The 12,503-nt window shown below is 55.9% G+C and overlaps 6 protein-coding genes and 1 non-coding gene across 7 annotated transcripts; 3 read left to right on the top strand and 4 right to left on the bottom strand.

Moving 5' to 3' along the window:
• Window positions 1-4,125: 4,125 nt before the first annotated feature.
• PUNSTDRAFT_132120 (uncharacterized protein) lies at window positions 4,126-4,466 on the bottom strand (the record flags this gene model as incomplete). Its single annotated transcript, XM_007381445.1, has 2 exons — window positions 4,126-4,227; window positions 4,281-4,466. The coding sequence occupies 2 exons, from the start codon at window positions 4,464-4,466 to the stop codon at window positions 4,126-4,128; spliced, it is 288 nt and encodes a 95-aa protein (XP_007381507.1).
• Window positions 4,467-4,611: 145 nt separating this feature from the next.
• PUNSTDRAFT_50771 (uncharacterized protein) lies at window positions 4,612-6,000 on the top strand. The gene is made up of 4 exons (XM_007381571.1): window positions 4,612-4,802; window positions 4,859-4,874; window positions 4,931-5,052; window positions 5,115-6,000. Exons 1-4 carry the CDS (start codon window positions 4,708-4,710, stop codon window positions 5,734-5,736), a joined length of 855 nt encoding a protein of 284 aa, XP_007381633.1. The 5' UTR covers window positions 4,612-4,707; the 3' UTR covers window positions 5,737-6,000.
• Window positions 6,001-6,283: 283 nt separating this feature from the next.
• PUNSTDRAFT_83853 (ARM repeat-containing protein) lies at window positions 6,284-8,019 on the top strand. Its single transcript, XM_007381444.1, has 6 exons — window positions 6,284-6,433; window positions 6,495-6,774; window positions 6,830-7,011; window positions 7,060-7,484; window positions 7,540-7,779; window positions 7,836-8,019. Exons 1-6 carry the CDS (start codon window positions 6,334-6,336, stop codon window positions 7,872-7,874), a joined length of 1,266 nt encoding a protein of 421 aa, XP_007381506.1. The 5' UTR covers window positions 6,284-6,333; the 3' UTR covers window positions 7,875-8,019.
• A 567-nt stretch (window positions 8,020-8,586) lies between these two features.
• Window positions 8,587-8,681, top strand: PUNSTDRAFT_t29. Its single transcript has one exon. It is a non-coding gene; the product is annotated as a tRNA-His (tRNA).
• Window positions 8,682-8,900: 219 nt separating this feature from the next.
• Window positions 8,901-9,572, bottom strand: PUNSTDRAFT_132117 (uncharacterized protein; the record flags this gene model as incomplete). Its single annotated transcript, XM_007381443.1, has 4 exons — window positions 8,901-8,961; window positions 9,013-9,384; window positions 9,433-9,456; window positions 9,511-9,572. 4 exons carry the CDS (start codon window positions 9,570-9,572, stop codon window positions 8,901-8,903), a joined length of 519 nt encoding a protein of 172 aa, XP_007381505.1.
• Window positions 9,573-9,810: 238 nt separating this feature from the next.
• On the bottom strand, window positions 9,811-10,277 carry PUNSTDRAFT_62251 (uncharacterized protein; the record flags this gene model as incomplete). Its single annotated transcript, XM_007381442.1, has 3 exons — window positions 9,811-9,920; window positions 9,972-10,071; window positions 10,122-10,277. Coding segments are annotated over 3 exons (366 nt in total), but the record flags the coding sequence as incomplete, so codon positions are not given.
• Window positions 10,278-11,398: 1,121 nt separating this feature from the next.
• Window positions 11,399-12,472, bottom strand: PUNSTDRAFT_50769 (uncharacterized protein). The gene is made up of 4 exons (XM_007381441.1): window positions 12,421-12,472; window positions 12,266-12,343; window positions 11,813-12,120; window positions 11,399-11,758 (listed from the first exon to the last, which is right to left on the bottom strand). The coding sequence occupies exons 2-4, from the start codon at window positions 12,322-12,324 to the stop codon at window positions 11,472-11,474; spliced, it is 654 nt and encodes a 217-aa protein (XP_007381503.1). The 5' UTR covers window positions 12,325-12,343; window positions 12,421-12,472; the 3' UTR covers window positions 11,399-11,471.
• Between the last annotated feature and the right edge of the window lie 31 nt (window positions 12,473-12,503).

Raw genomic sequence — 12,503 nt, 5'->3', positions numbered from 1 at the left:
TATGATCAGTACCTGAAAGGCTGATGGAACGATGCACAGCGCCCAGCGAGAAAGGTCAGTTTGCTCGGCATTAGTCACGGTTTGCGTTTATAACAGATGTCAGTGCTGCTCTATCTCGAGAGCATGTCAAGGGATGGACCTATGTCACCAGTTTCAAGGCCAAGCACCATCATGGACGGCGAAACAACCGGACAACGGACTCCGAAGGGACACTCTCGTGCTGCTTCCCCCATGTCCCAGCGCACTGGCGGGTTCAGGGACGAAATGGGGAGACGATGGGAGGGCCATCCCAACGAGGAGGACATGCAAACCAATGTTCAGATTGAGAGTACCTCGCAAGTAGCAGATGACGAGATCCCTGAGGTGCGTGGTTTTATGCCACCGCCTGTTCGAGGCGTTGCTAAAGCTATAAACAGCGAGAACCAGGTCCGGAGGATGAGCCTGGTCCACATTTTCCATCCCACGGCTCTTGGGGCAACAAGGGTCCTTTACCTGTCGACGGCCTCGGGATATCCGGGCTGAATGGTATCCCGACCCACGTCACGATCAATAATGTGCGTAAGAGTCCCGATGCTCTTTTGACGACGCCTTGAACCCAGAAATGCAGTACTACGGTGCATCACCTACGAATGAGGGGAACGGTTCGAGCAGCCCAACTGTCAATGTCCGCGTAGAGTCACCATCTACTCAACGCACCCGTGCCACGCACTCGCGCGCTGGATCGAAGTTGTCACATCATCCCGACGGAGACCGCGGAACATCGACCGTTCAGAATGAGGTCGTATGTCTTTCAATTACGTATTTGTGGCCATGCGGCTTGACTGACTTCACAAAAAGCCGATGTCCCCCAGATCCGGTACGAAAGCGGCCCCGACCGAAAGGCCCATGTCCCCGAACGCAAAGTCGCAGGTATCCCGGAAATCCCGCCCCGATGACGGCGAGCAGTCTACGGTATCGAAAGCTCCGTCCAAGGCGTACTCTCGAATTTCGAAAGCTCCCTCGCTTACCCCCTCCGAATCCCTTTCCAACCCGCCGAAGGTGCGGCCATCTGCTTCGAAAGCGCCATCCATGGCACCCGTTCCTGAGGTTCCTAGCGAGAGCGGATCTAGGATCCGCGATGCCTCCCCTGTTCGCAGTGCCGCTGGTTTGTCATTCGTTTTCATCTAGTTTGAGCAGCCCGTTCACCTTCGCGTCAGGCCGATCCCAAGTGCCACTCTCCCCTAGAGTGATGTCCCCTTTCCGGAACGGGCATACTACCCAAGACTTGTTCCACGCGGCAATGCCTCCTGCCCCTCCATCTGTAGGACCCTCCATCGCCCCCTCTCGTGGACCCTCCGCAGCTCCGTCTCGCGCGACCCGCACCGCCGATCGTGAGCGCGCCATGTCTCCTGACGCCCTCAATCCTGCGGAGGAAGAAGCCGTACGCAACCTTCTCCGGCATCAACCATCCTACAACCGGACTAGCTACGCCGCATCAACCCTGGAGCCTGAAATCCAGAATTCGCATTTCCACGATATGGAACTTTGTGTGCTGATGCATGCACTCGATGACCCAACTCAGCATGAGTTGCTCAAGAAAGCTGCACGCAAAGCTGTCAGGCAGCGAGTTAGGAAGCTCGGGATGAAGTACGATAACGAGGTCCGCAGCATCACCTTACGAGAAATTCGACCATAACTGATGTTATGAAGCAGTCGATCATCAAGCTGCGAAAAGAGTATCATGATCATGATCCAAGCGTGCATTTGCAGCCTGATTACCAGCCGCCAGCATGGCCACAGGTACGTCTGTTGTCGGGGTTCCCTACGGTTGGCTCACTTCTACCTGTAGGAGCCGCCTGAATGGGCAAAGCAAATTCTTCAAGGCATGGATCTGGTGACCGATAGGCTCGAGCGGCTCGAGCCAAAGATCGACGAGCTCAAATCGTCGCAAGGCGGCTCCTACGCTGACCACAATCCCAAGTTCAACGAACCGGGTTTCACACCGACAGAGATTGACCGTATGGCGCACGCCGCCCACTTGCACGGGCAACAAACCGGCACCGTCGCTGACGAGTCCGCCTTCATGCCTCCAGGGACCGAGTTAGTCGTCGAGTCTACCGCTCCAGGTCGCACTGTTGGGTCCATGCACCGCTACGACGGGTCGCGTGATATGGACGAATTCGAGGACGAGCCGGATACTATGACACGGACTCGCGGCCAGAGCGAGTACATGACCGGCGACCAGGAGACGTCGCAGCAGTCGCTGGGTCAGCAGTATCTTGAAGAAGAGCTGTACAAGCTGCGCGTCCGTGGCGGAAGTCAGTCGGCGTTCACGCACAAGACGTGGGAAGTTGCCCGGGAAGATCATTATGATGAAGACGACGATCGAACCCAGCGTGGGGGCGTCACCGAGTCCGGCATTCCCGAGATCCCTGACACCAACGCGGCGTACACCGAGGGCGGGCTCACATCACCTCCGCTGCCGCCTGTCCCAATCGAAGCGCAACCATCTGCAGACGGACAGCAATGGACCCAAGCCGTTGACGATCTTCCCCCGCCGTGGCAGCGTATTCATCAGCGGCTGCTGAGCTGGGCAATCGTGTGGCCGATGTCCGAGCTGGACAGCGCGCTGAACAGCACGACGCGTGGGCACCAGATCGACGAGGTTGCGCTGAGCATCTGGTCCACGCAAACGTACAAGCGGTACGTGCGCGCGAAGATGACGGACTCGCCGCAGGGACGCGTCGACCGTCTGTTCGTACCGCCTAACATGGCTGACGCGATCAGCAATGCGGTGTATAACGGCCGGCACGGCGACGCTTGTGCGATGCTAAGGGACTTGTGGGCACCGTTCGGACTGGAGGGCATGCCCCGATTGCTTATCGTGCTCGCGAAACATCGCTCGGATGAGAACCATTGGGTCGTGCATCGGTACGTGGCTCGCGCGTGCTCGATAGACTAGACACTTCGCTCATGTTGTTTTCGTTTGGTAGATTCTCCCTGCCTGATGGATCGCTGACTACGTACGACACGTATCCCGAACGTTGTCTTCCCGATGGTCGCGTGCGTATCCCGTTCATTCATTTACATGTTTCCGCTCACGCGTGTCTGATACAGCCCCTCGGGTGGTGGTTCGCGATCCGAATCGCGTGGCCGAATGCCATCTACCCGTCGCCGGACCACCTGATGCAGAAAATGGTGCGCCTTCACCGGCCGCTGCAGCTTGGGATTGACAACTCGGTTGCCGCGGCGGGCATCTGGCGCAACCTGCTCATGGGCTCGCGCGCGGAGCGAAGCATCGATCTTGAGCGCCTCCGAGACCTGATCAACACCGAGGTCAAGAACCTTCGCCAGCGTAAACAAATGGGCAAGCTGAGCATCTCAGCGCCGAGGCCGAATTGGGAGGACATGAATTAGGGTCTTGCGTCGGTAAGATAAGGGTGTATGTATATGGACGGATGGATGACCTTGCGAGAGCTGGGCTGGATCCGGTGGGTTGCTCGTTTGCGTGGGCGGATATAGGACGATTGCTCTTTCTCCTTCTCTCTTCTTTCTTGAACCATGCTCGCTCCCTCTCTTTGCTGCTCGCTAAAAGTAGTGAACGACTGCTTTGACCTGCCGAATGTCTGTGGGCGAGGTATAACTCTCGCCTTACTTTACTGTACCATTGCTCGATAGATAGCCCCGACAATGTGTGTATGCTGTAGTTACGTAGTTACGCGCGAAATGCTAGTTATGAGTTCCCTTAAGCACTTTGTGGCGGTATGACTGTCAGTTCGTCAGTCGGTCGCCTGCTAGGCCATGCGTGTCGTTCGCCCATATTGAACGTCAAAGCATCCAGTGAAAACCTCGGGGACTGTTTGGGGGCTTCTTTCATTCATCCAGGTCGCATACAACGCGTCTTCTGCCAAAGGGCCCTCCTCCTCCTCACGAGTCCATCCTGGCGAACCTGGCAGGTTGCGTTTAACCTGGGGCAAAGTGTGGCCAGAAGCCGTCTCAGATGAACCATGAACCCGTCATAGGTTAGGGTCTCTGGCACGCCGAAAAGGCACATGAACATGGAGTTTCTGAATGAGGAGTGCGCAAACCTACCTCCGGTAAAACTTTCGGGGACGTTTAAGGCGTGCCCCACGAGGCAACCGAACCCTACAAACCGCTGAGGGAGTCTGCGAGGGCGGCCAGTGAAGCATCGGTGGGCTCGCTCGGCGTCGACTTGGTCGGTATTATTGGCTGGCCGGTGAGGTTGAGCTGTGCGAGGGGATCAGGATGATGAGATCATGCGCAGTGCGGTGGTTACGGACCTGGTAAACGGTCTGCATGTCCTTGTCGAGCGCGAGTCGCACGTCGGCGTCCTTTGCCCTGGTGGCGCCGTCGACCCTGAGCCTGCGCTTGGCCTTTGCGGCCTGCCTGTCTGCTGGCGTCGCGCTGCGGTTGTTGCGGGACGGCCGGGCAGAGCCTGCTTTCTTGGTGCGGGCCTGCTTGGGCATGGAGGAGCAAGTTGCTGGAAATAAATGACGGTCGGGCGTTGCCGAGCTTGCACTGTATGGAGATGAGCCCAGACCCGCGCTCACGGTCCCCGCTGGGTGGGGTCGCCGCACCCTCAAAGTTGTGCTCTTGTGTTTTGCCCACCAACGCGTTCCCCCTCCGGTCTTTTCTGCTATATAACGCTCGCCCCCGGGCCCGCCCAGTTCTCCAGTGTCTTCCAGTTCGCACTTTCCGAGATCACCAATGGCGGCCATCACTCTCGTTGCACTCACCACGATCCTTATTACTGGCGTCTCCCTCGTCAACGCGGAGACCCACACCATCCGTTTTGACAACCAGTGCGTATATGCGCGTTTTCTCTGTCATCAATCCGATTCTGATCACGCCCATATAGGTGCGGACATGGAACTGTGAGCATGCGCAGACATCAACGTGCGTTGGACGGATGCTAACGTCTTGACGACAGCCCATCCTGTTGCAGAACGGCAACATCCTCTCCAAAGGCGAGGACTACACCCACACCGGCTCGTTCTCCTCCGCCATCGCCTACCTCCAGACCGGCGACTGCGAGTACAATGGCGAGAACTGGTATGTTCCTATATTTAGTAACGTCGCTGTACGAACCGTACGACTGACGCTGTGATTCACAGCACGCTCATGGAGCTGACGCTCGGCAACCCTACTTGCGCAGGGTGCGGCTCGAGCGCGGACCTTTCCCTCATCCCGCCACACGCCTTCTCCGTCACGACGTCGTTCAGCTACTTCAACGGCTGCGACGGCACCGGTGCCACCTGCTCGTCGAGCACTTGCGACACCGCCTTCTTCGTGCCGGACGACAACCAGGTCCAGGTCGCGTGCCAGGCCGACAACGTCGACATCCTCATTTCCTTCTGCGGCGACGCGACGGAGACCGTCAAGTCCGGCTTCAAGTCGGCTTCTTCCTCCGTCAAGGCGTCCGCGACGTCCACCCACTCGACTGCCGCCAGCTCCAAGCACAGCAGCAGCGCGATCAAGACCGCCGCCGCTGCGACGTCCTCGCTCGCGGCCGTTGTCGGCGTCGAGTCGGCCCCCGCGTCCTCCTCAGCCACTTCTTCCGCCTCTGCTGCGTCGGCGTCCAGCAGCGCCACCCGCAAGACCTGCAAGCGCTCCAGCCCGAGCCTCGAGAGGAAAGCGAAGCGCGCAGCCAAGCGTGCACCCTCGCCCGCCCCCGAAGCGCTCAAGGCGCACAGGCGCCACTCGCGGCAGCTCAACGTCGAGTCGGAGATGCACTGATCCCGTCCCCCTTCTCCAACCCTCGTCCTGCACATACGTTTGCCTCTTGCTCTCGGCGCTTTCGAGAGTTATTGTTATTCCGTGTTGTATGTTTCCCCTACTCGGCGGCCCTCGCCAGACGGGCGCCGCCGACCCATATGTAACCCTCGTCCGTGCGGTGCCCGGTCACCGCGCTCGTTACTATTTGTCCGATGTGGCTCGAGTATATGCTGTGCGTACAATAGAGGTCTAGGCTCCGAGCAATGCAACCCACCGTTGTGCAGGAGATTGGAGTCTAGACAGCACAATCTGTACATGCATTGTATGCGCATTCAAGGATGTCATACACGCGATCTCCCGACACGGTACGTATACCTGGCATGTTTTGGACAGCAGTCTACTGTAAAGAGCTGTCAATCGTTTGGACGTCGAACATAGCCAGGACGTCGTGTCTTGATTCCGAACCGATCGGTGAGATGATCTGAAAGAGATATATCGCGGTGGCGCGCTGGTTGGATCAAGTGCCATCTTCATCATCGGGACCGCCCCAAGTTATCTTCCTCTCCTTCCCCCCTCCAGGATCTCATCCATCTCAGAGATCGCAACTCCCGTCTGTGTATGTCTCAGCCATCCGCGGCAGAAAAGCCTTCGCTGCAGGGGGTCCGCATCAAAGCCAGGAAACGCGCCGTCAAAGCATCGGCCAAGCACGAGCCCACAGGTCAGCGAACACGCTCCCCACCGCACCGGCCGTCTCTCACACGATAGCCCATGACGTACAGTATTCCGCGACCAACTCTACAAGCACCTCGAACCCGTCCCGCAAGGCGACTTTGACGGCTTTGCGACCAAACTCATCCAAGCGGGATCGACGCTTGAATATATCAAGTATGCAGACGTTCTCTTCGAGCTCCTCCTCGTTGGCGGCCTCCTCCAGCCGGGCGGCAGCTACCTCGACGAAGACGCGCCGTCGTCGCCTTTCTCTGTCTTCCGGGCCAAGGAACCGGCCGAGGTGGCTGACATGAAAAACTATGTCGAGGTCCTCAACAAACTCATCAGAAGGTATCGATCTCTCGATGGATATCAAAATTCGCGGCTTTTGAGCGCGTATATGCAGATACAAGTATCTACAGAAGCCGCTCGAGGAGCAATCGCTCCCTGGCCTCCTCCAGTATATCCATCGCTGGACGCCCGAGCAGAGAGATAAGCTCTCCATCGCGATTGGACTCATGCTGGCCACAGGCCTGGCCAGCGCCAGCTGCCTACAGTCCCTGACCAAGGATCACCTTGTCAAGAATGGTGCGTCCTTTCCTTTCGGGACGCGTGCTCAATCTGATCGTTTCGCAGACGTTGCGTCGAACGTGCTTGTCACCATCTTCAAGGCATACCTATCGGAGCAGTCCATGGACCACCTCGCCACTGCGCTTCGCAAGGGCGGCGTGCGCGACCTGCTCGCCTTCTTCCCGCCCAATAAGCGCGAGGATAAGATGCTCGACGAGCACTTCCGCCAGGCTGGCCTACCGCAGGTCGCCGAGTGGTGGGTCAAGAAGCGCGCAGCCGTTGCGCGCGAGACGATTATCGCGGAACTCAAGGAGCGCTGCGAGCATGGCGAATCGCCTGAGCAGCTCGTCGAGTTTATCAAGAGCAGCCAGGAGGAGCAACCGCTACCTGAATCGGAGCTCGTCGCGTGCATCTGGCAAGGCTTCGTGGCCAGCATCGATTGGAGTGCGCGTCCCGACCAGATTGAAGGTCTCGCCATGCGCGAGGTGACGGTACGACTTTTGGCGCCTTCTGTCGCCACTGGGATGCTCATTCATGAGTGTTTAGAAATACGCTCCTGTTCTTGAGCCATTCTGCAACGGTGCCAAGACCGAGGTGGCGCTCATCAACGTCGTTCAGACGTACTGCTACGAGCAGACGAAGATCATGAAGGCTTTCCCGAACATTCTCAAGGTGTTGTACAACAAGGATTGCATCTCGGACCAGGCCATCATCTACTGGTATCAGAAGGGGTCGAAGCCTCAGGGAAGGCAGCACTTCTTGAAGGCTACCGAACCGCTCGTGAAGGTACTGTGCATTCGTTCGGGGTATCGTATCTCTCGCACTGACCTGCCATTGTATAGTTCCTTCAGGAACAAGAGGAGAGTGACGAAGAAGAATGATCTCCAATTGTATCCCCGTACATCCGAACGTGTCCTCATTTCACTGCCGTGTTTCGTCGTTGTTTCGACCGCTGATGATTTGCCGGTGTATGCCACACAGTTAAACATACTTACGATTATTATTTTATGAGGAACTGCTCTTGCCACCGGCTCATGCATGTCTAATGAGATGGAGCTGACGGTGCGTATCTCTGGCAGAATCCAACAAAGCGGGCCGCTGCTCGACATAAGTTTCAACCCGGGGCCGCCTCAACGTATTAACTCCAACCTATCAGAATGCGCCGAAAAACGAAGTCGCATCGGATGTGGGGCAAATCGCCGCAGGTTGAGTGATAGGTATGAAGACCGTTCCTCGTCCGTGTTGATTGGACAAACATCCATTTCCTAAGTTGGGCAATCGGTTCCGATGGCCTCCGCGCCAGTCAGTTGCCCTGGTCCTAATGCACACTGTGGAGTCGGTCATGTTGCCGACTTGAGGCAAGGATCTGCGCGCCGCGCTAACACCTGTACCGACGGTCATTATACTGGATTCAGTTCGTCGGTTATCTCTGTACAGTGTATGTGTCCTCAAGCAAGGCTTCGAGCGCCGCGACAGCGTGCCAGGGTTGAACGTTGAAGTAGCTGTAGCAGCATGAGTCACGTAAGAGTGGAATTACTTGCTATGTAGCTTCAACGAGTCATGATGTATATACTAAATTTACCTCGGCGTCCGGTCCCTGTAGATTAGTGGTTAGATCATCACGTTGTGGCCTCAGCGGGATTTGAGTCAGGACCGTGAAAACCCAGGCTCGACTCCTGGCCGGCACAGTTCTTTTGCCATCATTATGTCAAACAATGAACTGTTATTGGAAGCTTTGGGGTGCACAAAGGTGTTCATGATCATGTGATAAACGGTGGCCAACGAAATCACACTTCGTTCAAAAACTTTGGCAGTGTCAAAAATTCACAGTGTCTGGTAATGCATCTACTGCAGAGCACATTACCATCAATAACGAAGCACCACGGCACGAACACAATATATATACATTACGGGATGCTTCCAGGGAGTGGTGGTGTATCATCTCTGCCAGTGAGGAGCCGGGTCCAACTATGCGTGTTTATGAGCCATTGGTCAGCAAAAGCGTATATATCCGCTTACTTCGTCCACAACGGAACACCGTTGTCAAACAGGGATTGCAGGCTATTCGTAGTGAACACCGAGCTACCTTTGGCAGCACCCGATGGCTCGCCCGGGCTGAGATCAGATTGAAAGTAGGCAAGGTTGGTTGTGTCCATCGATTTGTCTGCGAGCAGCTCTTCCGGTAATACATATTCATAGGTGTCCACGTTGTTTGGATGGCCCCCGACGGTCCCCGCAACGGCAACTCTGGAAATACCTGCAAAACCTCCAGGGTTGTCGCCGCTGGCTGTGCCACCCTGGTTTCCCCAGGACGCAATGGCTTCCTCAGAAGCATCAATTGCTGCAGGAGCACTGAGTTGGTTCACTGTGATTATCTCGCACAGAAGATCCCTGGAGCGGTTTCAGTACACATTCACAGGACACAATGAACACTTGCACCAATATCGTCCCACAAGGAGCCACCTAACAAAGGATCAGCTTGCAGTATTCGCATGATTCAAAGTACGAATTCTTCACTTGGTCTCGCACAGTTTGAGCATCGTCATGCATGTGTAGACGTCCTTCATATCTTCGTCCATTGTATTACCAGTTCTATCGCCAAATCTCGACAGCAACAGAAAACTTGCAGCAGTGAAGGCAGGGATCTTTGGTAGTCAACGAGCATGTCAAACCAACAAGGGACATCCGACTCACAACATTGACCTGGGCTAGGGCGGCGCCTCTGCCCAACTGCACCTCCATGATGCAAGACAACTGCCTTGCCGCCTGCCTACAGGTTACCAATGAAGAGGTCCCGAGAGGCGTAGTCCGGTGTGCTCAAATGACGAAAGGTCGGTGAATCATGATTTGGGTGTAGTAGTACATCCCATAGAGCAAAGTGGATTGCCTCGAAAAGGGAGTGTCTGCTTGGCCCAGATTCCATATGACTACAATATGTCAGCCAACTCCGCGACATTCCACATCCGAGAGCAACTGACGGTGTGGGGGGATATTCGCCGCCCAGGACGCCAGCATATCGTTCATTTTCTTAATTACACGTTCTTCCCATTCATATTGCTTTCGTCGCGAGGCAGAAAACTGTGAGCTATGAGTCACACTAGATTCTGCCTTGAAAGGAAGCAACATACGAGCGTACGCAGTGCAAACCCTTGAATAGCCCGCAGTCTCGTCAAGTGGATGAAGTAGGATACCAGGGTCAGCCTGCCTGATGGCTGTTGAGAATAATGGCCGGGAATGGGCTTATCCCAGAACTCATCGTCACAATCTCGAGGCAATGGCGTGTCAATGCTTCATTGATCCGTCAGCCAAAATGGCGAGGATATTAGGGTTGAAACATACTTGTCGTCCAGGATCGCAAGTGTCCTTCCCATTCTGCAGGACGCGGATCTATCCATGTTCACTAGCGTCCTATGAGCCGGTGAGAACAACACCAACATCACATATGCCAACTATTTACCAGAAGCTGCGCTTCCACTGTTCCTCGACGAGCTGACCCTCCCCTGTTCCTTTGTATACTTTTCCACGGTGCGCATTGACGTCCAGAACTATGTCGACTCCAAGTATGATCATACTTCGAGTCATTTCAGGCAAGGAACTGCCGAACAAGAATGATGCCGCCAGCTAAGCGATGCTCAATATCGGATAACAAAAGGGTATCATTGGTACTCACGTTGTATTGCTGAGCGTCGTACAAGCATCAAGGCGCCAAAGGAGACTTTCTCACCATTTGCACCTGATTATACCATCGCCAACCGGTGGACGAAGCGGGACAGCCGGGCAGAAACACGCGAGGGTCGTCGCAAAATCTGGAGCCCAGTGCACAAACAAGCAGCAGCACAACTCCAAAACCGTTGTCCCGGAGGTGTAGACCTTCCATGAGCCCCTTTTCGAAAGTAGGACGATAGAGGATAGGGAAATACAAATTGACCTGGGTAAAGTAGTGATCGACAAGGATTGGGATCTGTCAGAGTATGCGCTGGAGCTCCTAGGAGCGGCACGGATCCCCCGGGACGGTGGTGGAGATGCTGTTGCACAAGGCAGGGAAGCAACTGAGAATATATACAGAGATACGAGATGAATACACCATCTGAAAAAATCTAGATCACTATATGGCACTACATAGTCCCATATAGCCTCCATAGGTCCATAGCGATGTCCTTTGCTACCCATGCTAAATATCCGCCAGCCAATGCTATCATAGTGCTATAGGTGCTATAGAGGGTACTGTCATGGCTATAGTAGCTATGTAGGGCATACCTCAGTGCTATCTAGCTCACACATCAGTGCTACTGCAACTACATATCCTATGTAAACTCTACAGCAATCATATGCTCAATAGATGTTGTAGTCATCAGAGTATAATTACTTTTATTAATTTATTATATATCACTGGTAATCATTCAAATTCTAGTAAAGAATTATTATTACTCATGATATTTTATATAAGTTACAAGCATATCAAGTAGTGAAAGTATCGATTACGTAAGCACTACAGACATTCGCAAGGCCCACTGGTCGGTCGGGATGGCCGAGGCACCCTTGACGTTGCGCAGGGCGTGGATGGACGCTCCGACGCTGAGCTCTCCGATTCCGCCGACGGGGAGCGACGGTGCTGCGCCGTCCTCGTTCGACGCGCCCTCGGCGACATTCTTGACCGGAACCTTGGCAAAGCCAATGCGGATCGCGCCGACATCGCTACCAAGGATGTCATGCCCGTTGAGCGCTTTTCGGGCATGCACAGCGTCGTCCAAACGCTCGAAGTTAACTAGTGATGAACGGAGAATTAGTCACTAAACACTGGGAGTAGGCCAACACGTACTGAAGCCGCAGTTCTTGTGAGTGAGAACACGCGCGAACTCGATAGGACCATAAGGACTGAAGACACTCAGGATCGCCGCCGGAGTGGTCGTCGACGGGATGGATCCAATCCACAGAGTCCGGGTCGGGGTCAACTGCAGCTGAGCGTCCATGCCGCTCACGCCCGACGGCGTGCCGGGGGACTTCGTCAACGCGCCCGGAGTCGTCGGGGTCGGGCTACTGACGTTGTTGCCCTTGCCGGAGCAAGCGGCGCACTGTCGGCCTTCCCGAACCCGATGCGTACCGAGCAAGGAGCCGCATTTGGCGGCTCTCGCTCGGCGTTGGACGAAGGGGGGGCCAGAGGTTGGGAGGCGACGCCGAACGCGACCGCGTTGGCGGCTCGCGCTCGGCGTCGGGCAAAGGGGGGCCGCGAGGGTGAGAGGCGACGCCGAGCGCGACCGCGTTGGCGGCTCACGCTCGGGGCTGAGCGGAGTGCGGGGGCGAGGGCGGAGGCGACGCGGAGCGCAACCGCATTGGCGGCTCGCACTCGGGACTGGGCGGCGAGAAGGGAGGCGACACCGAGCGCGACCGCGTTGGCGGCTCGCGCTCGGTGCTGTGGGAAGGAGGGAGCGAGGCGACGAGACGACGCCGAGTACGACCGCATTGGCGGCTCGAGCTCGGCGTTGGGCGGAGGCGGGCAAGAGGAGGGAGGC

Source organism: Punctularia strigosozonata (genome assembly GCF_000264995.1).
Source record: "Punctularia strigosozonata HHB-11173 SS5 unplaced genomic scaffold PUNSTscaffold_3, whole genome shotgun sequence".
Classification (NCBI taxonomy): Eukaryota; Fungi; Basidiomycota; class Agaricomycetes; order Corticiales; family Punctulariaceae; genus Punctularia; species Punctularia strigosozonata.
Note: the sequence above shows the minus strand (reverse complement) of the source record. Positions and strands in the feature narration are given on the sequence as shown.